Here is a 24,633-nt window from a genome sequence, read left to right as displayed (position 1 = left end):
TGTGTGTGTGTGTGTGTGTGTGTGTGTGTGTGTGTGTGTGTGTGTGAGAACCAGGGATACTGGTTATATCCAAAATGACATTCTCTTACCCATGAAGGGTAGGGCCCTGGTCAACAGCAGTATATTGGACCAGCAACATTAGAACAACCGCTGTCATTGGACCAGCATGATTAGAACACCCTCTGTCATTGGACAGCATCATTAGAACACCCGCTGTCATTGGACCAGCAACATTAGAACACCCGCTGTCATTGGACCAGCATGATTAGAACACCCTCTGTCATTGGACCGCATCATTAGAACACCCGCTGTCATTGGACCAGCAACATTAGAACACCCTCTGTCATTGGACAGCATCATTAGAACACCCTCTGTCATTGGACCAACATCATTAGAACACCCTCTGTCATTGGACCAACATCATTAGAACACCCTCTGTCATTGGACCAGCAACATTAGAACACCCGCTGTCATTGGACCAGCATCATTAGAACAACCTCTGTCATTGGACCAGCAACATTAGAACACCCTCTGTCATTGGACAGCATCATTAGAACACCCTCTGTCATTGGACCAACATCATTACAACACCCTCTGTCATTGGACCGCATCATTAGAACACCCGCTGTCATTGGACCAGCAACATTAGAACACCCGCTGTCATTGGACTGCATCATTAGAACACCCGCTGTCATTGGACCGCATCATTAGAACACCCACTGTCATTGGACCAACATCATTAGAACACCCTCTGTCATTGGACCAACATCATTAGAACACCCTCTGTCATTGGACCAACATCATTAGAACACCTACTGTCATTGGACCACATCATTAGAACACCCTCTGTCATTGGACCGCATCATTAGAACACCCTCTGTCATTGGACGGCATCATTAGAACAGCCTCTGTCATTGGACCAACATCATTAGAACACCCTCTGTCATTGGACCGCATCATTAGAACACCCGCTGTCATTGGACCGCATCATTAGAACACCTACTGTCATTGGACCGCATCATTAGAACACCTACTGTCATTGGACCAGCAACATTAGAACACCCGCTGTCATTGGACTGCATCATTAGAACACCCGCTGTCATTGGACCGCATCATTAGAACACCCACTGTCATTGGACCAACATCATTAGAACACCCTCTGTCATTGGACCAACATCATTAGAACACCCTCTGTCATTGGACCAACATCATTAGAACACCCTCTGTCATTGGACCAACATCATTAGAACACCCTCTGTCATTGGACCAACATCATTAGAACACCCTCTGTCATTGGACCGCATCATTAGAACACCCGCTGTCATTGGACCAACATCATTAGAACACCCTCTGTCATTGGACCAACATCATTAGAACACCCGCTGTCATTGGACCGCATCATTAGAACACCCACTGTCATTGGACCGCATCATTAGAACACCCACTGTCATTGGACCGCATCATTAGAACACCCTCTGTCATTGGACCGCATCATTAGAACACCCTCTGTCATTGGACCAACATCATTAGAACACCCGCTGTCATTGGACCGCATCATTAGAACACCTACTGTCATTGGACCGCATCATTAGAACACCTACTGTCATTGGACCGCATCATTAGAACACCTACTGTCATTGGACCGCATCATTAGAACACCTACTGTCATTGGACTGCATCATTAGAACACCCTCTGTCATTGGACCGCATCATTAGAACACCTACTGTCATTGGATCAACAACATTAGAACACCTACTGTCATTGGATCAACAACATTAGAACACCTACTGTCATTGGATCAACAACATTAGAACACCTACTGTCATTGGATCAACATCATTAGAACAGCCTCTGTCATTGGACCGCATCATTAGAACACCCTCTGTCATTGGACCGCATCATTAGAACACCTACTGTCATTGGACCGCATCATTAGAACACCTACTGTCATTGGACCGCATCATTAGAACACCTACTGTCATTGGACCGCATCATTAGAACACCTACTGTCATTGGATCAACATCATTAGAACACCCTCTGTCATTGGACCGCATCATTAGAACACCTACTGTCATTGGACCTCATCGTTAGAACAGCCTCTGTCATTGGACCAACATCATTAGAACACCCTCTGTCATTGGACCTCATCGTTAGAACAGCCTCTGTCATTGGACCAACATCATAAGAACACCTACTGTCATTGGACCTCATCGTTAGAACACCCTCTGTCATTGGACCGCATCATTAGAACACCTACTGTCATTGGACCTCATTGTTAGAACAGCCTCTGTCATTGGGCCAACATCATTAGAACACCCTCTGTCATTGGACCGCATCATTAGAACACCCGCTGTCATTGGACCGCATCATTAGAACAGCCTCTGTCATTGGACCAACATCATTAGAACAGCCTCTGTCATTGGACCAAAATCATTAGAACACCCTCTGTCATTGGACCGCATCATTAGAACACCCTCTGTCATTGGACCGCATCATTAGAACACCCTCTGTCATTGGACCGCATCATTAGAACACCCGCTGTCATTGGACCAACATCATTAGAACACCCGCTGTCATTGGACCAACATCATTAGAACAGCCTCTGTCATTGGACCAACATCATTAGAACACCCTCTGTCATTGGACCAACATCATTAGAACACCCGCTGTCATTGGACCAACATCATTAGAACACCCGCTGTCATTGGACCGCATCATTAGAACAGCCTCTGTCATTGGACCAACATCATTAGAACAGCCTCTGTCATTGGACCGCATCATTAGAACACCCTCTGTCATTGGACCGCCTCATTAGAACAGCCTCTGTCATTGGACCAACATCATTAGAACAGCCTCTGTCATTGGACCGCATCATTAGAACAGCCTCTGTCATTGGACCAACATCATTAGAACAGCCTCTGTCATTGGACCGCATCATTAGAACACCCTCTGTCATTGGACCGCATCATTAGAACACCCTCTGTCATTGGACCGCATCATTAGAACACCCGCTGTCATTGGACCGCATCATTAGAACAGCCTCTGTCATTGGACCAACATCATTAGAACACCCTCTGTCATTGGACCGCATCATTAGAATACCCTCTGTCATTGGACCGCATCATTAGAACACCCTCTGTCATTGGACCGCATCATTAGAACACCCTCTGTCATTGGACCAGCAACATTTTACTGCCTCAGTAGAAAGAATACAGCCTGTTTCAACGACGGCACTGTGTCCCAAATGACACCCTATTCTAATGCCTTATACAGAGCCCTAAAACCCCTGGTCTAAAGTAGTGTGCTTCATAGGGAATAGGGTGCATTTGGGACGCTCTCTTCAGAAAGGAACAGGTGTACCACAGATCCACAGCTAGAAATGTCATGTTTTATGTGTTTTCCAGACTTTCATTTATCTATTTTGCCGTTATTTACAGGTAAATTCATTGAGAATACAGTAAATCATTTTACACAAATAACGAGATGAAGTCTAGTCCCGGACACAGATTATTTTCAGATTATTTGAGCTGATTTCCATTGAGCATGCTTTTAGTCTAGGACTGGGTTAAGATGAATCTGTGTCTGCCCGGGAAACTGTCCCATTTGTGTTTTGACGCAGTAAAGACTGTATTTATTTAAACTACTGTAGATTTTTAAAGGGGGGGAAAACGACTGCAATACTGTATGTAATTGTGGAGGCTTGGTTGGTGCTGTTGCCTGTAGGGAGAGAGGCGACCTCTACTGGGGGTAAATGATGACATTCTGCTACACTACTGTGACGCCGATGCGGCATGACCTCACAGGGGTCAGTGTTCTGCATACTGTCTCTTCATCCCAGGCCTGGTTTCAAACACAATTCAAAATCCTTCAAATACTCTCCTGGGCGTTTGCTTGAGTCTGCACGGGTTGCCAGATAGGCAGAGATTAGGACTGTTCCATTCGATTGATATCACGCGGGTTGCCAGATAAGCAGAAAAGCTGTGGAGGCAAGTAGCCTAGTGGTAAGAGATGCAGGTATCCTAGTGGTTAGAGCGGCAGGTAGCCTAGTGGTTAGAGCAGGTATCCTAGTGGTTAGAGCAGGTAGCCTAGTGGTTAGAACAGGTAGCCTAGTGGTAAGAGCAGGTAGCCTAGTGGTTAGAGCAGGTATCCTAGTGGTTAGAACAGGTAGCCTAGTGGTTAGAGCAGGTAGCCTAGTGGTTAGAGCAGGTAGCCTAGTGGTTAGAGCAAGTAGCCTAGTGGTTAGAGAGGCAGGTAGCCTAGTGGTTAGAGCGGCAGGTAGCCTAGTGGTTAGAGCAGGTAGCCTAGTGGTTAGAGAGGCAGGTAGCCTAGTGGTTAGAGCAGGTAGCCTAGTGGTTAGAGAGGCAGGTAGCCTAGTGGTTAGAGCAGGTAGCCTAGTGGTTAGAGAGGCAGGTAGCCTAGTGGTTAGAGAGGCAGGTAGCCTAGTTATTAGAGAGGCAGGCAGCCTAGTGGTTAGAGCAGGTAGCCTAGTGGTTAGAGCAGGTAGCCTAGTGGTTAGAGAGGCAGGTAGCCTAGTGGTTAGAGCAGGTAGCCTAGTGGTTAGAGAGGCAGGTAGCCTAGTGGTTAGAGCAGGTAGCCTAGTGGTTAGAGAGGCAGGTAGCCTAGTGGTTAGAGAGGCAGGTAGCCTAGTTATTAGAGAGGCAGGCAGCCTAGTGGTTAGAGCAGGTAGCCTAGTGGTTAGAGTGGCAGCTAGGCTAGTGGTTAGAGCAAGTAGCCTAGTGGTTAGAGGCAGGTAGCCTAGTAGTTAGAGGCAGGTAGCCTAGTGGTTAGAGGCAGGTAGCCTAGTGGTTAGAGCGGCAGGTAGCCTAGTAGTTAGAGGCAGGTAGCCTAGTGGTTAGAGGCAGGTAGCCTAGTGGTTAGAGAGGCAGGTAGCCTAGTGGTTAGAGAGGCAGGTAGCCTAGTTATTAGAGAGGCAGGTAGCCTAGTATTTAGAGTGGCAGGTAGCCTAGTCTGTGTGTCTCTGTCTCTCCCTGTCTGTGTCTCTACCTGTCTGTGTGTCTCCCAGTCTGTGTGTCTACCTGTTTGTGTGTCTACCTGTTTGTGTGTCTACCTGTCTGTGTCTCTACCTGCCTGTGTGTCTACCTGTCTGTGTGTCTACCTGTCTGTGCCCGGACACAGATTAGGCCTAGGGGTTAGACTCAGGTAGCCTAATGGTTAGAGGCAGGTAGCCCAGTGGTTAGAGGCAGGTAGCCTAGTGGTTAGAGGCAGGTAGCCTAGTGGTTAGAGGCAGATAGCCCAGTGGTTAGAGGCAGGTAGCCCAGTGGTTAGAGGCAGGTAGCCCAGTGGTTAGAGGCAGGTAGCCTAGTGGTTAGAGGCAGGTAGCCTAGTGGTTAGAGGCAGGTAGCCTAGTGGTTAGAGGCAGATAGCCCAGTGGTTAGAGGCAGGTAGCCCAGTGGTTAGAGGCAGGTAGCCTAGTGGTTAGAGGCAGGTAGCCCGAGTGGTTACACAGATTAGGCCTAGGAGTTAGAGCATTGGACTAGCAACCGAAAGGTCGCAAGATCGAATCCCGAGCTGACATAATAGTAATCTGTCGTTCTGCCCCTGAACAGGCAGTTAACCCACTGTTCCTAGGCCAGTTAACCCACTGTTCCTAGGCCAGTTAACCCACTGTTCCTAGGCCAGTTAACCCACTGTTCCTAGGCCAGTTAACCCACTGTTCCTAGGCCAGTTAACCCACTGTTCCTAGACCAGTTAACCCACTGTTCCTAGGCCAGTTAACCCACTGTTCCTAGACCAGTTAACCCACTGTTCCTAGACCAGTTAACCCACTGTTCCTAGGCCAGTTAACCCACTGTTCCTAGGCCAGTTAACCCACTGTTCCTAGGCCAGTTAACCCACTGTTCCTAGGCCAGTTAACCCACTGTTCCTAGGCCAGTTAACCCACTGTTCCTAGGCCGTCATTCTAAATAACAATGTGTTCTTAACTGACTTAGTTAAATAAAGGTTACATAGAGGTTAAACAACACAGATCCTGTGGATTTACAACAGAGGCAACAGTTCTGTGTCTTTGAATCCAAAAGGATAAAAATCAACCATTTTATTTGGATGGAAATAGCAGCACCCATGTCATTGTCATCTCTACAATGAATATGTTACACACCATCTCTGTTCGCCAGTTGAAATGATATTATGGGTATTTAATGGGCGAGCTGATGTCTGTACCTTGACCGTCAGTGTCTGAGGTTAAACCTGTGGAAGAGAGGAACAGAGGAAGTTTAAAGGAGGCATATGAGATACAACATTTCTGTCATAACAGCATATAACAAGAATATAGTGGTATAGTGTTAAACGCTCTACCTACCTGTCTGTCTCTCCCTGTCTGTGCTCTACCTGTCTGTCTCTCTACCTACCTGTCTGTCTCTCCCTGTCTGTCTCTCTACCTACCTGTCTGTCTCTCCCTGTCTGTCTCTCTACCTACCTGTCTGTCTCTCCCTGTCTGTGTCTACCTGTCTGTCTCTGTCTACCTACCTGTCTGTCTCTCCCTGTCTGTCTCTCTACCTACCTGTCTGTCTCTCCCTGTCTGTGCTCTACCTGTCTGTCTCTCTACCTACCTGTCTGTCTCTCCCTGTCTGTCTCTCCCTGTCTGTGCTCTACCTGTCTGTCTCTCTCCCCTCTACCTACCTGTCTGTCTCTCCCTGTCTGTCTCTCCCTGTCTGTCTCTCCCTGTCTGTGCTCTACCTGTCTGTCTCTACCTACCTGTCTGTCTCTCCCTGTCTGTCTCTCCCTGTCTGTCTCTCCCTGTCTGTGTCTCCCTGTCTGTGTCTCTCCCTGTCTGTGTCTCTTTCTGTCTGTGTCTACCTGTCTGTCTCTCCCTGTCTGTGTCTCTACCTGTCTGTGTCTCTACCTACCGGTCTGTCTCTCCCTGTCTGTGTCTACCTGTCTGTGTCTCCCTGTCTGTGTCTCTCCCTGTCTGTGTCTCTACCTGTCTGTGTCTCTACCTACCGGTCTGTCTCTCCCTGTCTGTCTCTCCCTGTCTGTGTGTCTCCCAGTCCGTCTCTACCTGTCTGTGTGTCTACCAGTCCGTCTCTACCTGTCTGTGTCTCTCCCAGTCTGTGTCTACCTGTCTGTGTCTACCTGTCTGTGTCTCTACCTGTCTGTGTCTACCTGTCTGTGTCTCTACCAGTGTAACCATTGGTCCTGTGCTTGTCTCTACCTGTCTGTGTGTCTACCTGTCTGTCTCTCCCTGTCTGTGTGTCTGTGTCTACCTGTCTGTGTCTACCTGTCTGTGTCTACCTGTCTGTGTCTACCTGTCTGTGTCTCTACCTGTCTGTGTCTACCTGTCTGTGTCTACCTGTCTGTGTCTCCCTGTCTGTCTCTCCCTGTCTGTCTCTCCCTGTCTGTCTATCCCTGTCTGTCTCTCCCTGTCTGTCTCTCCCTGTCTGTGTTTACCTGTCTGTCTCTCCCTGTCTGTCTCTCCCTGTCTGTGTCTACCTGTCTGTCTCTCCCTGTCTGTCTCTCCCTGTCTGTGTCTACCTGCCTGTCTCTCCCTGTCTGTCTCTCCCTGTCTGTGTCTATCTGTCTGTCTCTCCCTGTCTGTGTCTACCTGTCTGTCTCTCCCTGTCTGTGTCTCCCTGTCTGTGTCTACCTGTCTGTCTCTCCCTGTCTGTGTCTTCCTGTCTGTGTCTCTACCTACCGGTCTGTCTCTCCCTGTCTGTCTCTCCCTGTCTGTGTCTCCCTGTCTGTGTCTCTACCCTGGTCTGTCTCTCCCTGTCTGTGTCTCCCTGTCTGTGTCTCCCTGTCTGTCTCTCCCTGTCTGTGCTCTACCTGTCTGTCTCTGTCTCCCTGTCTGTCTCTACCTGTCTGTCTCTCCCTGTCTGTGTGTCTCTACCTGTCTGTGTCTCCTGTCTGTCTGTGTCTCTACTGTCTACTGGTCTGTCTCTCCCTGTCTGTGTCTACCTGTCTGTGTCTCTACCTACCGGTCTGTCTCTCCCTGTCTGTGTCTACCTGTCTGTGTCTCCCTGTCTGTGTCTCTCCCTGTCTGTGTCTGTACCTACCTGTCTGTCTCTCCCTGTCTGTGTCTCTACCTGTCTGTGTGTCTACCTGTCTGTGTCTCTCCCTGTCTCTGTGTCTACCTGTCTGTCTCTCCCTGTCTGTCTCTCCCTGTCTGTGTCTATCTGTCTGTCTCTCCCTGTCTGTGTCTACCTGTCTGTCTCTCCCTGTCTGTGTCTCCCTGTCTGTGTCTACCTGTCTCCCTGTCTCTCCCTGTCTGTGTCTCTCCTGTCTGTGTCTGTCTCTACCTGTCTGTGTCTCTACCTACCTGTGTCTGTCTCTCCCTGTCTGTCTCTCCCTGTCTGTGTCTCCCTGTCTGTGTCTCTACCTGTCTGGTCTGTCTCTCCCTGTCTGTGTCTACCTGTCTGTCTCTCCCTGTCTGTCTCTCCCTGTCTGTGCTCTACCTGTCTGTCTCCCCCTGTCTGTGTCTACCTGTCTGTCTCTCCCTGTCTGTGTCTACCTGTCTGTGTCTCCCTGTCTGTGTCTCTACCTACTGGTCTGTCTCTCCCTGTCTGTGTCTACCTGTCTGTGTCTCTACCTACCGGTCTGTCTCTCCCTGTCTGTGTCTCCCTGTCTGTGTCTCCCTGTCTGTCTCTCCCTGTCTGTGTCTACCTGTCTGTCTCTCCCTGTCTGTGTCTCTACCTGTCTGTGTCTCTACCTGTCTGTGTCTACCTGTCTGTGTCTCTACCTGTCTGTGTCTACCTGTCTGTGTCTCTACCTGTCTGTGTCTCTACCAGTGTAACCATTGGTCCTGTGCTTGTCTCTACCTGTCTGTGTCTCTACCTGTCTGTGTCTACCTGTCTGTGTCTACCTGTCTGTGTCTCTACCAGTGTAACCATTGGTCCTGTGCTTGTCTCTACCTGTCTGTGTCTCCCTGTCTGTGTCTACATGTCTGTGTCTACCTGTCTTTCTCTACCTGTCTGTGTCTCTACCAGTGTAACCATTTGTCCTGTGCTTGTCTCTACCTGTCTGTGTCTCTACCAGTGTAACCATTGGTCCTGTGCTTGTGTCTACCTGTCTGTCTCTACCTGTCTGTGTCTCTACCAGTGTAACCATTGGTCCTGTGTTTGTGTCTACCTGTCTGTGTCTCTACCAGTGTAACCATTGGTCCTGTGCTTGTCTCTACCTGTCTGTGTCTACCTGTCTGTGTCTCTACCTGTCTGTCTCTACCTGTCTGTGTCTCTACCAGTGTAACCATTGGTCCTGTGCTTGTCTCTACCTGTCTGTGTCTACCTGTCTGTGTCTCTACCAGTGTAACCATTGGTCCTGTGCTTGTCTCTACCTGTCTGTGTCTCTACCAGTGTAACCATTAGTCCTGTGCTTGTCTCTACCTGTCTGTGTCTCTACCAGTGTAACCATTGGTCCTGTGCTTGTGGATGCTTCCCCTTGTCCAGCCTTCTCTTAGCTTCTCCAGCGCTGGAACGTCACAGAACCTGGAACATATTGTAGCGACCTCAGTACAACACCTAGGGGCGGTTTCCTGGACACAGAACCTGGAACATATTGTAGCGACCTCAGTACAACACCTAGGGGCGGTTTCCTGGACACAGATTAGGCCTTTTCCTGGATTTAAAGCTCAATGAAGAATCTCTATTGAAAATGCTTTTTGGTCCAGGATAAAGCTTATTCTGTGTCTCGGAAACTAGCCCGTAAAGACCTTGTCAAGAGGTTTGGACCTCCTAGATGTAACAGTTAACTGACATTCACAGGGACCAAGGTTCAAGTCCCGATGAGGACTACCCCCTGAATTCACCACAACTGACGTTCATCTCATTTTACATCTACATGTTAGTAATTTAGCAGACACTCTTATCCAGAGAGACAGTTAGTGAGTGCAGACATTTTCAAACTTTCTTCATCTCAAATCCCTTATGTTTTTTATATATTCAGACCAAAACAATAATGACATTAATACAATATCCAACATAAGACATTTGACAACATGATGTAAGTAAAAAGAGACGTACTTACTTGGACTGGTAGTGAGTGCGGACGCGTGAAGGGTCAGATGGCGTGTGGGGCAGGGTTTTCAGATTTGGTGAGTTGAGGATGAATCCTGAAAGCTCCTGGAAACCAAACTAACGGTAACACTTTACCCTGCCAGTAACTAATGGTAACACTTTACCCTGAAGGTAACTACGGTAACACCTTACCCTGCCAGTAACTAATGGCAACAATTTACGCTGCCAGTAACTAACGGTAACAATTTATCCTGCCAGTCTCTAACGGTAACACTTTACCTTGCCAGTCTCTAATGGTAACACTTTACCCTAACAGTAACTAACGGTAACACTTGATATTGCCAGTAACTAACGGTAACACTTTACCCTGCCAGTAACTAACGGTAACCCTTTACCCTGCCAGTAACTAACGGTAACACTTTACCCTGCCAGTAACTAACGGTAACACTTTACCCTGCCAGTAACTAACGGTAACACTTTACCCTGCCAGTAACTAACGGTAACACTTTACCCTGCCAGTAACTAACGGTAACACTTTACCCTGCCAGTAACTAACGGTAACACTTGATATTGCCAGTAACTAACGGTAACACTTTACCCTAACAGTAACTAACTGTAACACTTTACCCTGCCGGTAAGTAACGGTAACACTTTACCCTGCAGGTAACTACGGCAACACTTTACCCTGCAGGTAACTACGGCAACACTTTACCCTGCAGGTAACTACGACAACACTTTACCCTGCCAGTAACTAACGGTAACACTTTACCCTGAAGGTAACTACAGTAACACTTTACCCTGAAGGTAACTACAGTAACACTTTACCCTGCCGGTAACTAACGGTAACACTTTAGCCTGCCGGTAACTAATGGTAACACTTTATCCTGCCAGTAACTAACGGTAACACTTTACCCTGCCGGTAACTAACGGTAACACTTTACCCTGCCAGTAACTAATGGTAACACTTTATCCTGCCAGTAACTAACGGTAACACTTTACCCTGCCAGTAACTAACGGTAACACTTTACCCTGCCAGTAACTAATGGTAACACTTTATCCTGCCAGTAACTAACGGTAACACTTTACCCTGCCAGTAACTAACGGTAACACTTTACCCTGCCAGTAACTAACGGTAACACTTTACCCTGCCAGTAACTAACGGTAACACTTTACCCTGCCAGTAACTAACGGTAACACTTTACCCTGCCAGTAACTAACGGTAACACTTGATATTGCCAGTAACTAACGGTGTCACTTTACCCTAACAGTAACTAACTGTAACACTTTACCCTGCCGGTAAGTAACGGTAACACTTTACCCTGCAGGTAACTACGGCAACACTTTACCCTGCAGGTAACTACGACAACACTTTACCCTGCCAGTAACTAACGGTAACACTTTACCCTGAAGGTAACTACAGTAACACTTTACCCTGCAGGTAACTACGGCAACACTTTACCCTGCCAGTAACTAACGGTAACACTTTACCCTGCCGGTAACTAACGGTAACACTTTACCCTGAAGGTAACTACAGTAACACTTTACCCTGCCGGTAACTACGGTAACACTTTAGCCTAACAGTAACTAACGGTAACACTTTACCCTGCCGGTAACTAACGGTAACACTTTACCCTGCCGGTAACTAACGGTAACACTTTACCCTGCAGGTAACTAATCGTAACACTTTACCCTGCCAGTAACTAACGGTAACACTTTACCCTGCCAGTAAATAACGGTAACACTTTACCCTGCCAGTAACTAACGGTAACACTTTACCCTGCCAGTAACTAACGGTAACACTTTACCCTGCCAGTAACTAACGGTAACACTTTACCCTGCCAGTAACTAATGGTAACACTTTAGCCTGCCAGTAACTAACGGTAACACTTTACCCTGCCGGTAACTAACGGTAACACTTTACCCTGAAGGTAACTACAGTAACACTTTACCCTGCCGGTAACTAACGGTAACACTTTACCCTGCCGGTTACTAACGGTAACAATTTACCCTCCCGGTAACTAACGGAAACAACTTACCCTGCCAGTCTCTAACGGTAACACTTTACCCTGCCAGTAACTAACGGTAACACTTGATATTGCCAGTAACTAATGGTAACACTTTACCCTAACAGTAACTAACTGTAACACTTTACCCTGCCAGTAACTAACGGTAACACTTTACCCTGCCGGTAACTAACGGTAACACTTGATATTGCCAGTAACTAACGGTGTCACTTTACCCTAACAGTAACTAACTGTAACACTTTACCCTGCAGGTAAGTAACGGTAACACTTTACCCTGCCGGTTACTAAAGGTAACAATTTACCCTCCCGGTAACTAACGGTAACACTTTACCCTGCCGGTAACTAACGGTAACACTTTACCCTGCCAGTAACTAACGGTAACACTTTACCCTGCCAGTAACTAACGGTAACACTTTACCCTGCCAGTAACTAACGGTAACACTTGATATTGCCAGTAACTAATGGTAACACTTTACCCTAACAGTAACTAACTGTAACACTTTACCCTGCCAGTAACTAACGGTAACACTTTACCCTGCCGGTAACTAACGGTAACACTTGATATTGCCAGTAACTAACGGTGTCACTTTACCCTAACAGTAACTAACTGTAACACTTTACCCTGCAGGTAAGTAACGGTAACACTTTACCCTGCCGGTTACTAAAGGTAACAATTTACCCTCCCGGTAACTAACGGTAACACTTTACCCTGCCGGTAACTAACGGTAACACATTACCCTGCCGGTAACTAACGGTAACACTTTACCCTGCCGGTAACTAACGGTAACATATTACCCTGCCGGTAACTAACGGTAACACTTTACCCTGCCGGTAACTAACGGTAACAATTTATCCTGCCAGTAACTATCGGTAACAATTTACCCTGCCGGTAACTAACGGTAACAATTTACCCTGCCGGTAACTAACGGTAACAATTTACCCTAACAGTATAATGCTTTAGAAAATGTTATAGGCATGTAAGAGCTTTCAGATTGTCTTATTAAGGTGTGTATGATATAGCTCTCTAACCTTCATCCCAATCAACTTCTGGTCAGCAGGTGAGCTGATCTTCTGAGTCCCAGAGCCAGGTAACACAGAGACCTAGAGGTAATACACAGGAAGTGACATCATACAGTATAACAGAGCAGCTTATAGGTAACACACAGGAAATGAGTCGTTTTAGTATAGACATTGCCGTTGAGAACTTCCAACATTTAAAAGTAGTCAACTGGGTGGGGATTCCTATCTCACTAGGTCAGGGTATTAAACCTCCATGTATATCTCACTAGGTCAGGATATTAAACCTCCATGTATATCTCACTAGGTCAGGATATTAAACCTCCATGTATATCTCACGAGGTCAGGATATTAAACCTCCTCCATGTATATCTCACTAGGTCAGGATATTAAACCTCCTCCATGTATAACTCACTAGGTCAGGATATTAAACCTCCTCCATGTATAACTCACTAGGTCAGGATATTAAACCTCCTCCATGTATAACTCACTAGGTCAGGATATTAAACCTCCATGTATATCTCACTAGGTCAGGATATTAAACCTCCTCCATGTATATCTCACTAGGTCAGGATATTAAACCTCCTCCATGTATAACTCACTAGGTCAGGGTATTAAACCTCCTCCATGTATATCTCACTAGGTCAGGATATTAAACCTCCTCCATGTATAACTCACTAGGTCAGGATATTAAACCTCCTCCATGTATATCTCACTAGGTCAGGATATTAAACCTCCATGTAGTAAATCTGTTTAAGGTTCATAACTCAAAATAATCCATGTACCTTGTGGATCTGTTTGGACAGTGTGCACATTTGGATCAAAATATCAAAATATATGTTAATTAATATCATCACCAATTTTGAATTTCTTTGCCTATGGGAGAAATATCATATCAAATGTATTTATAAAGCCCTTCTTACATCAGCTGATATCTCAAAGTGCTGTACAGAAACCCAGCCTAAAAACCCCCAAACAGTAAGCAATGCAGGTGTAGAAGCACGGTGGCTAGGAAAGACTCCCTAGAAAGGCCAAAACCTAGGAAGAAACCTAGAGAGGAACCAGGCTATGTGGGAAAAACTCCCTAGAAAGGCCAGAACCTAGGAAGAAACCTAGAGAGGAACCAGGCTATGAGGGAAAAACTCCCTAGAAAGGCCAGAACCTAGGAAGAAACCTAGAGAGGAACCAGGCTATGAGGGAAAAACTCCCTAGAAAGGCCAAAACCTAGGAAGAAACCTAGAGAGGAACCAGGCTATGTGGGAAAAACTCCCTAGAAAGGCCAGAACCTAGGAAGAAAATATATTTCCTTTCTCCAAACAACTTCATCCATTATTGGTGAATGAGTTTCATCTAAACAGTATATATTATATTTATTCTTTTTTAGTCAGGTAAATATGGATCGTCATATTATCTGCTAAGCTGTTACAATTATAATTGGCTATACTTATTTCACCATTTACTATAATAAGATACCAGTTTCAATTATATGTTTGTAAACTTACAATTAGAAAGTACCATAGTGATTGAGGGTCCATATAGCCATGCCATGGTATTTGCACTGCTACTGAGTAAACCTCCCATTGTTCTCCACTATTCCACCTGCTAAAACCTCCCCACATCCCAATTTGGATTGTTACATTGAGAGAGATCATCTACAGTACATACTAGACAGGCCAGAGGGTCCAAGGTGTCCCTGGTGAAGCCTGTTTCTCTGGGGACTCTACTGACCAGCCTGGGGAGCATCTCAGAGCCCTGGAACACAAAGAATATGTCTTGATTATTGTGCCAAAGGAAATGTTTATTTTTGTCCTCCGCTCTGAAACCCACAGACACACAAAACGAAAAGACAAGACACAAAACAAAACGAAAAGACAAGACACAAAACAAAACGAAAAGACAAGACACAAAACAAAACAAAAAGACAACACACAAAACGAAAAGACAACACACAAAACGAAAAGACAACAAACAAAACGAAAAGACAACACACAAAACGAAAAGACAACACACAAAACGAAAAGACAAGACACAAAACAAAACGAAAAGACAAGACACAAAACAAAACGAAAAGACAAGACACAAAACAAAACGACAACACACAAAACGAAAAGACAAAAAACAAAACGAAAAGACAAGACACAAAACAAAAAGACAACACACAAAACGAAAAGACAACAAACAAAACGAAAAGACAACACACAAAACGAAAAGACAACACACAAAACGAAAAGACAACAAACAAAACGAAAAGACAACACACAAAACGAAAAGACAACACACAAAACGAAAAGACAACACACAAAACAAAACGAAAAGACAACACACAAAACGAAAAGACAAGACATAAACACACATTCATCCTCTAATAATAAAAGAGATAGTTTGAGAGACAGACATATATTCTAATCTACTGTGACATATCGGCAGATAGAGAACTGGACAAATAAAAACATGTTAGAGCCAACCTGAAGAAAGGAAATAGGCAGGAAGTCATGTCTCATCACAGAGTTCTCAGTCCTCCTAGGATTGACCTAATAACACACACACACACACACATTTTAATATCAGGAACAAAGACCCAACGAAGATGAAAAAATGATCAGCTGTGTGGTTACATTGATAGAATACTACATAAAAACAAAATGGAGGATGAACGAGGTGCTACGTAAAGTTGTTTACCTCACATCGGGTGTGTCCCAAAAGGCACCCTATTCTCTGTATAGTGAATGACTTCTGACCAAATCCCGCGGGGTCCTGGTCAAACGTAGTGCACTAAATAGGGAACAGGGAGCCTTTTGGGACGCGCCCATGATGTTTACCCTTTTGGTTGGACGCAGACTGCCCTGGGGTTAAGTGACTGCTCATGCTAAAGTGAGATAACCCCGGGGTGAGCACAGACTACTCAGGGCATGAATATCACAGAGTTATGCCGTCACTTCATTTGAATATTCTACTCCGATCCTGTTCTGATCTGTTTAATGAACAGATTAACAATTTCTTCTTACGCACAGTAAAACCGTCAGTGTCTCGGTCAGTTTTTTTGCATTGATGCGGTGTTACTATGCCAGCTGGTGTTGCTTTGAAGCTCTTAAGAAATACTGTTGTTCAATCAGGGTGTCAAACTGGACAGTTGCTTCGTAAGTGTTGATTATTCAGTGTAACATTTCTCGTGTTGAATCAGGTATTAAATTAAATCTGTAAGTGTTAAATGAACTATTTGTTTATAAAAGAACCCCAGTATAGATTTTAATAACCAGTGTTAAACCAAAACTACGCTCGTCATTGTCATATTTCCCAGCATGCTCTATTGCAGGTTGATTTTTAGAATTGTTTGTCTCAATATCTATGTTTTCTTTTGCATGCACATTGATTGATTAATAATCTGATGCTACTCGAATATCAAATAACATACATTTTTATAAACTAATCCAATCTGTTATATGGATTTATTGCACCCATTAATGGTTGTTCCAGTTTAGTCTCAAATCTCTTCACAACAATCATTCTGAATGCAGATTGAGGGTGAATAAAAACATGAAATGTTGGATATCTCCACTCTGCCTGCATTCCAATAGCAATTACACATCACTTTGCGGATATCTCCACACTTAGCAAGCCAGAATCATTTCATTTGAATGACATATTCGCTTTGGATCTCACTTGGTGAAGGGCACACGAGTGAAAATGGATGAATGTAAACAGCCAGACAATAATATAAGACAAGTACTGGAAACCAATGGAGATAATATAAGACAAGTACTGGAAACCAATGGAGATAATATAAGACAAGTACTGGAAACCAATGGAGATAATATAAGACAAGTACTGGAAACCAATGGAGATAATATAAGACAAGTACTGGAAACCAATGGAGATAATATAAGACAAGTACTGGAAACCAATGGAGATAATATAAGACAAGTACTGGAAACCAATGGAGATAATATAAGACAAGTACTGGAAACCAATGGAGATAATATAAGACAAGTACTGGAAACCAATGGAGACAATATAAGACAAGTACTGGAAACCAATGAAGATAATATAAGACAAGTACTGGAAACCAATGGAGATAATATAAGACAAGTTATGGAAACCAATGGAGATAATATAAGACAAGTACTGGAAACCAGGCCTGGTTTCCATAGCTGACTTTGAAAAGGCATTTGATAAAGTAAGACTGGAATGTATGTATAAATGCCTGGAATATTTTTCATTTTTGGAGAATTTCTTATACAGTGGCATGAAACAGTATGCTAACCCTTTGGAAATACCTGGACATCTGCATCAACTGGTCATCACATTACATCTGATCTTTATCTAAGTCACAACAATAGACTAACACAGTCTGCTTAAACTAATAACACACAAATTATTGTATTTTTCTTGTCTATATTGAATACATTATTTAAAATGTCAAGAGGAGTAAAATATGGTTGTTCACTATCGGCAAATCTATTCTTTATTATTTTTAATCTATTCTTTATTATTTTTAATCTATTCTTTATTATTTTTAGTCTATTCTTTATTGCCATTGAAATGTTAACTATTCAAATCATAATAATAATCCCGTAAAAGGTTCCAGGGCTTAAAAACAAAGGCGTCATTGTGATGATTCATGTTTTCTTCTAAATCCACCATTTGGATCCACGGCCTCATAGAGGATCTACTTTCCCTGATCTCTCTGGATTACAACCTCATCATGTTAAGTGTTCTCTATTACGTATTGGATGACAACAACAACAACAACGACGACGACGACGAAAAAGTGCCTTCACATTACCGTGTAGTTTACCAATAAAACCTTCTGATAGTGCAGTGGAAATACTCTGTATTCATATTGGAAATAAATAAATAATCTCACTACAATACATTTTGGGTTCCCGAGGGGCGGAGTGGTCAAAGGCACTGCATCTCAGTGCAAGAGGCATCACTACAGTCCCCGGTTCGATTCCATCACATCCGGCCGTGATTGGGAGTCCCATAGGGCGGCGCACAATTGCACCAGCATCGTCCGGATTTGGCCGGGGGTAGGCCATCATTGTAAATAAGAATTTGTTCTTAACTGACTTGCCTAGTTAAATAAAGGTTAAATAAATAAAAAATTGAATGTTAGTCAAATTAGATAAGATCTTGCTACTGGAAAAATCACCCTGATAATGTAATGTCTGCTTCCAACTCACTCTCAAACACATAGATCCCTGAACACAGCTCACTTTCCAGATCCCAATCACCTGAATTCTGATCACCTGTTCACACACCTGTATGTCATTATCACACACTATTTAGTTCAGTTCTTTGCACCCAATCATTGTGAGGTATTGTTTGTTTGCGACACTTCTATTCAGAGCTCTGTTTATTTAGTGCTGGTTTTCCTGTAATTTAATCCTCCCGTGTTTGATAGTTTCTGTCCGCCTCACTAATGACGTCTTTTGTCTATTCCCTGCCTGTACTTCAGCATATTGGATTTCCTGTTATCTACCTATTGCCTGATCCTGGACTACCTTACTAGCCTTTTCACTGCCTGTACTGTTGCCTTTTTGGACCCCCTGTGTATGACCTTCTGCCTGCCCCTGGACCCAGCTACCTGCCTCCTCCTGTGTATGACCTTCTGCCTGCCCCTGAACCCAGCTACCTGCCTCCTCCTGTGTATGACCTTCTACCTGCCCCTGGACCCAGCTACCTGCCTCCTCCTGTGTATGACCTTCTACCTGCCCCTGGACCCAGCTACCTGCCTCCTCCTGTGTATGACCTTCTACCTGCCCCTGGACCCAGCTACCTGCCTCCTCCTGTGTATGACCTTCTACCTTCCCCTGGACCCAGCTACCTGCCTCCTCCTGTGTATGACCTTCTGCCTGCCCCTGGACCCAGCTACCTGCCTCCTCCTGTGTATGACCTTCTGCCTGCCCCTGGACCCAGCTACCTGCCTCCTCCTGTGTATGACCTTCTGCCTGCCCCTGGACCCAGCTACCTGCCTCCTCCTGTGTATGACCTTCTGCCTGCCCCTGGACCCAGCTACCTGCCTCCTCCTGTGTATGACCTTCTGCCTGCCCCTGGACCCAGCTACCTGCCTCCTCCTGTGTATGACCTTCTGCCTGCCCCTGGACCCAGCTACCTGCCTCCTCCTGTGTATGACCTTCTGCCTGCCCCTGGACCCAGCTACCTGCCTCCTCCTGTGTATGACCTTCTGCCTGCCCCTGGACCCAGCTACCTGCCTCCTCCTGTGGTCCTTTTCAAGAAACACCTGCTGCGCCCTGCGCTTGAAACCAGCTCTCTGTCTCCCCTTGTGTTCATTGCAGATTCATTCTTTCATATCCCAGTTTACCTATTTACTTATGGCCCTACCTACACCTAACAACTTTTTAAATTGTTTTATTTTATTATGTGAGCAAAGAATATTCCATTTTTATTTGGAATGGCAAACCATACTAAATTAAATGTGCCTATTTATATAATGAATATGAATTTGGAGAGAAAATTATTACATATTAAAGCATTAGACATCTCACTAAAGGCTTCAATCATAAAGCTATACTTCAAATAAAATGTTATGTCACATGCACCGAATACAACAGGTGTAGTAGACCTTACAGTGAAATGATGAATACAACAGGTGTAGTAGACCTCACAGTGAAATGCTGAATACAACAGGTGTAGTAGACCTTACAGTGAAATGCTGAATACAACAGGTGTAGTAGACCTCACAGTGAAATGCTGAATACAACAGGTGTAGTAGACCTTACAGTGAAATGCTGAATACAACAGGTGTAGTAGATCTCACAGTGAAATGCTGAATACAACAGGTGTAGTAGACCTCACAGTGAAATGCTGAATACAACAGGTGTAGTAGACCTCACAGTGAAATGCTGAATACAACAGGTGTAGTAGACCTCACAGTGAAATGCTGAATACAACAGGTGTAGTAGACCTTACAGTGAAATACTGAATACAACAGGTGTAGTAGACCTCACAGTGAAATGCTGAATACAACAGGTGTAGTAGACCTCACAGTGAAATGCTTACTTACAAACCCTTAACCAACAATGCAGTTTCACGAAAATACACACAAAAAAGTAAAATATATGAATAACAAATAATTAAAGGGCAGCAGTAAATAACAATAGCAGGACTATATACAGTGTAGTGATACTCTCAATGATCGGCTATGAAAAGCCAACTGACATTTACTCCTGAGGTGCTGACCTGTTGCACCCTCGACAACCACTGTGATTATTATTGTTTGACCCTGCTGGTCATTTATGAACATTTGAACATCTTGGCCATGTTCTGTTATAATCTCCACCCGGCACAGCCAGAAGAGGACTGGCCAACCCACATAGCCTGGTTCCTCTCTAGGTTTCTTCCTAGGTTCTGGCCTTTCTAGGGAGTTTCTCCTAGCCACCGTGCTTCTACACCTGCATTGCTTGCTGTTTGAGGTTTTAGGCTGGGTTACTGACATCACTAACCATGTGACCAGACCTGGGTTACTGACATCACTAACCATGTGACCAGACCTGGGTTACTGACATCACTAACCATGTGACCAGACCTGGGTTACTGACATCACTAACCATGTGACCAGACCTGGGTTACTGACATCACTAACCATGTGACCAGACCTGGGTTACTGAGTGTTGTCTCTATCCTGGAGTGACAAATGGCCGGGGTTTGCAGTTTTTAGACTTTTCTATTGTTTACATTGTGCCAGGCAATCTCAAACAAGGTAGAGTATTTGCAATTATTTCCAATAGTATTTGAACACTCATCCCTAACCATGTGGCAATTTTGTATATTTAGAGGGAGCAACACTAACCATGTGGTACTGGGGCAGAAAGGTGTTGGGTTGCAGGGCCGTCCCTTCGGTGAAACCGCTCTCTCCTTGGGCTCCCACTAACTGGTGCTTCTGAGAAACTAAAGGACAATCATGTGTCATTTATGCTCTCTAAACAGCCCCTTCGCTGCAGCGGCACAGCTGGGTGACGTCATTGCAATCAGTTTTGCCAGAGGAGTAATACCCTTTTCACACAACAAACGAAGCAGAGCCAAGTTGTGTTCTCCTCATTATGCCCCCCAGTACAGAGCCTGCACAGAGCCTGCATAGAGCCAGCACAAAGCCTGCACAGAGCCTGCACAGAGCCTGCATAGAGCCAGCACAGAGCCTGCACAGAGCCTGCACAGAGCCTGCATAGAGCCAGCACAGAGCCCTAGAGCCAGCACAGAGCCTGCATAGAGCCTGCATAGAGCCTGCACAGAGCCTGCATAGAGCCTGCACAGAGCCTGCACAGTACAGTTCTGTTCTGGCCTGTTCTGTAAAAAGGGTATTACTAAATCATTCAGCTCCTCAGTATATTACACTGTACCTGGTGGTCTGGGACGATATGGAACAAAGTGTTCCTTATACTCTGTCTGGATGGATACATTCTGGGGGAGAGAGGGAGAGAGGAAGGAAGGAAGGAAGGGAGACAGAAAGACACTTAAAATCCATTTATTCTCCGAGTCGCTCTCCCTCATCCCTCCCCTCCTCTCTCCTCACTGCTGTAGGCTGTGTCTTCAGCTGTAGATATCCACTCTCTCTGATCTGTCCACTGGGGCAAGGCAGGGTCTCTGACCCATCAGGTCTGGTCAGGGGCTGGAAATGGCGCTTAGTCTGAGACTTGAAACTCTCTAGCAAAGAACGCCTGGAGAAGACCCAAAACACACACATAATGTCACTGTTATAATCCACTGTATATGTCATCCCTGCAGGAATTGAACCTATGACCTTGGCATTCCTATCACCAAACTCTTGATAACTGAGCCATACAGGACCACATAATAGTATAGAAATACTATCACTACCAGTAATCACCTCTGGGGGGCATATCTGAAATTGCAACATATTTAAATAATGCACTACTTTTAGCCAGAGCTCTGTGGTAGATTAGTGTCCTGTCCAGGGGGTCGTTCTGGCTCGGTCAAGGCTACTAGTGTCTTGTCCAGGGGGTCGTTCTGGCTCGGTCAAGGCTACTAGTGTCCTGTCCAGGGGGTCGTTCTGGCTCGGTCAAGGCTACTAGTGTCTTGTCCAGGGGGTCGTTCTGGCTCGGTCAAGGCTACTAGTGTCCTGTCCAGGGGTCGTTCTGGCTCGGTCAAGGCTACTAGTGTCCTGTCCAGGGGGTCGTTCTGGCTCGGTCAAGGCTACTAGTGTCCTGTCCAGGGGTCGTTCTGGCTCGGTCAAGGCTACTAGTGTCCTGTCCAGGGGGTCGTTCTGGCTCGGTCAAGGCTACTAGTGTCCTGTCCAGGGGGTCGTTCTGGCTTGGTCAAGACTATTTAATTTCTTTACTTGGGCCAGAGCCCTATGTGGGTTTGATAAAAGAGTGCACTGTGTAGGGACAGACTGGGGCTGTAGTATAATATAATATTGTATAGTACAGTATAATATAATATGGTATTGATTAATATAATATAGTATTGTATAATATAATATTGTATTGTATAATATAGTATAATATTGTATAGTATAATATAATATAGTATTGTATAGTATAATATGATATAGTATTGTATAATATAGTATAATATAAAATAGTATTGTATTATATAGTATAGTATAATATAATATAATATTGTATAATATAGTATAATATAATATAGTCTAATATAGTATTGTATAATATAGTATAATATAATATAGTATAGTATAGTATAGTATAGTATAATATAGTATTGTATAACATAGTATTGTATAATATAGTATAGTCTTACCCTAACTGTGGGTTATCAGTGTGGTCCAGACTAGGGCTGTAGTATAACATAGTATAGTATAATATAATATAGTATTGTATAATATAGTATAGTCTTACCCTAACTGTGGGTTATCAGTGTGGTCCAGACTAGGGCTGTAGTATAATATAGTATAGTATAATATAATATAGTATTGTATAATATAGTATAGTCTTACCCTAACTGTGGGTTATCAGTGTGGTCCAGACTAGGGCTGTAGTAAATAGCAGGTCTCAGGTTGGCAGAGTACCCTGTCCCGTAATGATGACCTAGACATGGACTGAAGCCTTCTTTGCCTGGATAAGATATGACAGTAAGATGGGGAGGGGTTGGGGGATAGGGAGGAGGGGGGGGGGCTTCCCAACAATATCTCTCTTCTCCTGAAGTTTGCACACATGAGAGTAAAAGATGGCTAGAGTTCCTCCATATTTCCTATGGGTAATTCTTATACCAGTCATTTCCTTTGAAATCAGTGAAAGGAAGTGAACAAGTACACATTTTAGTGAGGTAATTGGGACCAGTGTGTGGCCAAGCGAGTGAGTCATTAGGGAGTCTGGCTTTGCATTGGTAAAAATCACACAGGCGTATCATTGAGGGTGAAAGCAGAGTATACTTGAGAAAGCAGAACACTTCAGGCAAATGTAGTGGATACTATCTTACCATCAGTAGAATCAAATACAATACAATACAACAGAGAGTTTATATCAAGTCATATCAGATATCTTGTTCTCACCAAAAGAAGCCCTGTAGGAGGTACAGTAGAGGTTGAGGGAGGTGTTGGCCAGACGGCCTCCTGGGCTTCCCGTTCCTCTTAGAGAGGGCCTGGTGACCAGGTCTACCTGACTAACCATCTGTGAGGGACCAGGATCATGGATAAATACTACAGTTAACTCCACTAGCAACAACGATAGACAGAGGGAAAAAAATATCCCTGTAACCGGGACAGAAGACTGATTTTAGTTCATGTTGAACTTTGACAGTCAAACTGTTTTTTTGTTTGTTTTGTTTTTACACTATTAGAAAATGTATAGCTTTCTCACAGTAGCTTACACTCATTCTACATGTCATCATGTAAGTCATATATTTTCATCAAGAATTAAGAGAAATTGAAAGTTATCGGAGCAGAAGACGTATAGGAATAACATGCTAAATACCCTTATTATAGGCCTAGCCTACAGATTCATTCATTTATGATCATCTCTGTAATTATAAATATATATTAAGAACTAGTATGCCTAGTCGACATTAATTTCAGTAAAATATCTGCATCATTATGATAAAAGCGACCCCTCCTCACGCGCTCTACCGTTACCTGTCTTTCGAAGCGGTGTTTCTGCGTACCGGCGGCCTCCTCTCGCCGTGTTAGGTTTTATAGCCCGGGACCCGTGCCGTCTCCATGATACCGAGCGTTGCTACGGTGATTCTCCAAGTGGCGCCAGCAGCACTTCACAATGACGGACGAAATGAGGTCACAAGAGAAGTCATAGAAGCAAACCGTTGCTCCCAATACAAGTAGCTTGCAGTTGCACCTTAAGCTCACTCTGCTTGTTCCCTGATCTGTTTCGTGCCTGTTGTGCCTGTTGCTGTTGTCATTGTCATGTTTGGCATGACAATTAGTGTGACAAGGAGTTGGCATGAAATCACAAACAGATTGACACTAAGGCTAAAGCTGGCTACGGTAAAATGACATGTTTTAAAATATACATATACACATATTAATCTGATTGAGGTATCCAGTAAATCAAAGGGCATTTCATTTATGAATGATAAATGTATCATGATTTGAATAATGTACGACCTCCAAGGATATAATCAATACCTTGAGGGAGTTAGGTTACTAATAGCTCATGTTATTGTCAGAGC

At 44.5% G+C, this 24,633-nt stretch overlaps 1 protein-coding gene across 2 annotated transcripts; it reads right to left on the bottom strand.

Moving 5' to 3' along the window:
• Positions 1-6,020: 6,020 nt before the first annotated feature.
• On the bottom strand, positions 6,021-24,326 carry ppp1r32 (protein phosphatase 1, regulatory subunit 32). 2 transcript variants are annotated; one of them, XM_042301986.1, is made up of 12 exons: positions 24,083-24,326; positions 23,504-23,621; positions 22,949-23,066; positions 21,545-21,689; positions 21,372-21,432; positions 20,825-20,922; positions 15,477-15,542; positions 14,677-14,763; positions 13,024-13,095; positions 9,981-10,075; positions 9,341-9,502; positions 6,021-6,209 (listed from the first exon to the last, which is right to left on the bottom strand). In XM_042301986.1, exons 2-12 carry the CDS (start codon positions 23,619-23,621, stop codon positions 6,191-6,193), a joined length of 1,041 nt encoding a protein of 346 aa, XP_042157920.1. In that variant the 5' UTR covers positions 24,083-24,326; the 3' UTR covers positions 6,021-6,190. The 2 variants fall into 2 exon arrangements, with proteins under 2 accessions (XP_042157920.1, XP_042157921.1); XM_042301987.1 differs by having other exon boundaries at positions 9,341-9,442.
• Between the last annotated feature and the right edge of the window lie 307 nt (positions 24,327-24,633).

The sequence above is a fragment of the Oncorhynchus tshawytscha genome, linkage group LG19, assembly GCF_018296145.1.
Source record: "Oncorhynchus tshawytscha isolate Ot180627B linkage group LG19, Otsh_v2.0, whole genome shotgun sequence".
Classification (NCBI taxonomy): Eukaryota; Metazoa; Chordata; class Actinopteri; order Salmoniformes; family Salmonidae; genus Oncorhynchus; species Oncorhynchus tshawytscha.
The sequence above is the reverse complement of the archived record's forward strand: the minus strand, read 5'-3'. Positions and strand labels throughout refer to the sequence as shown.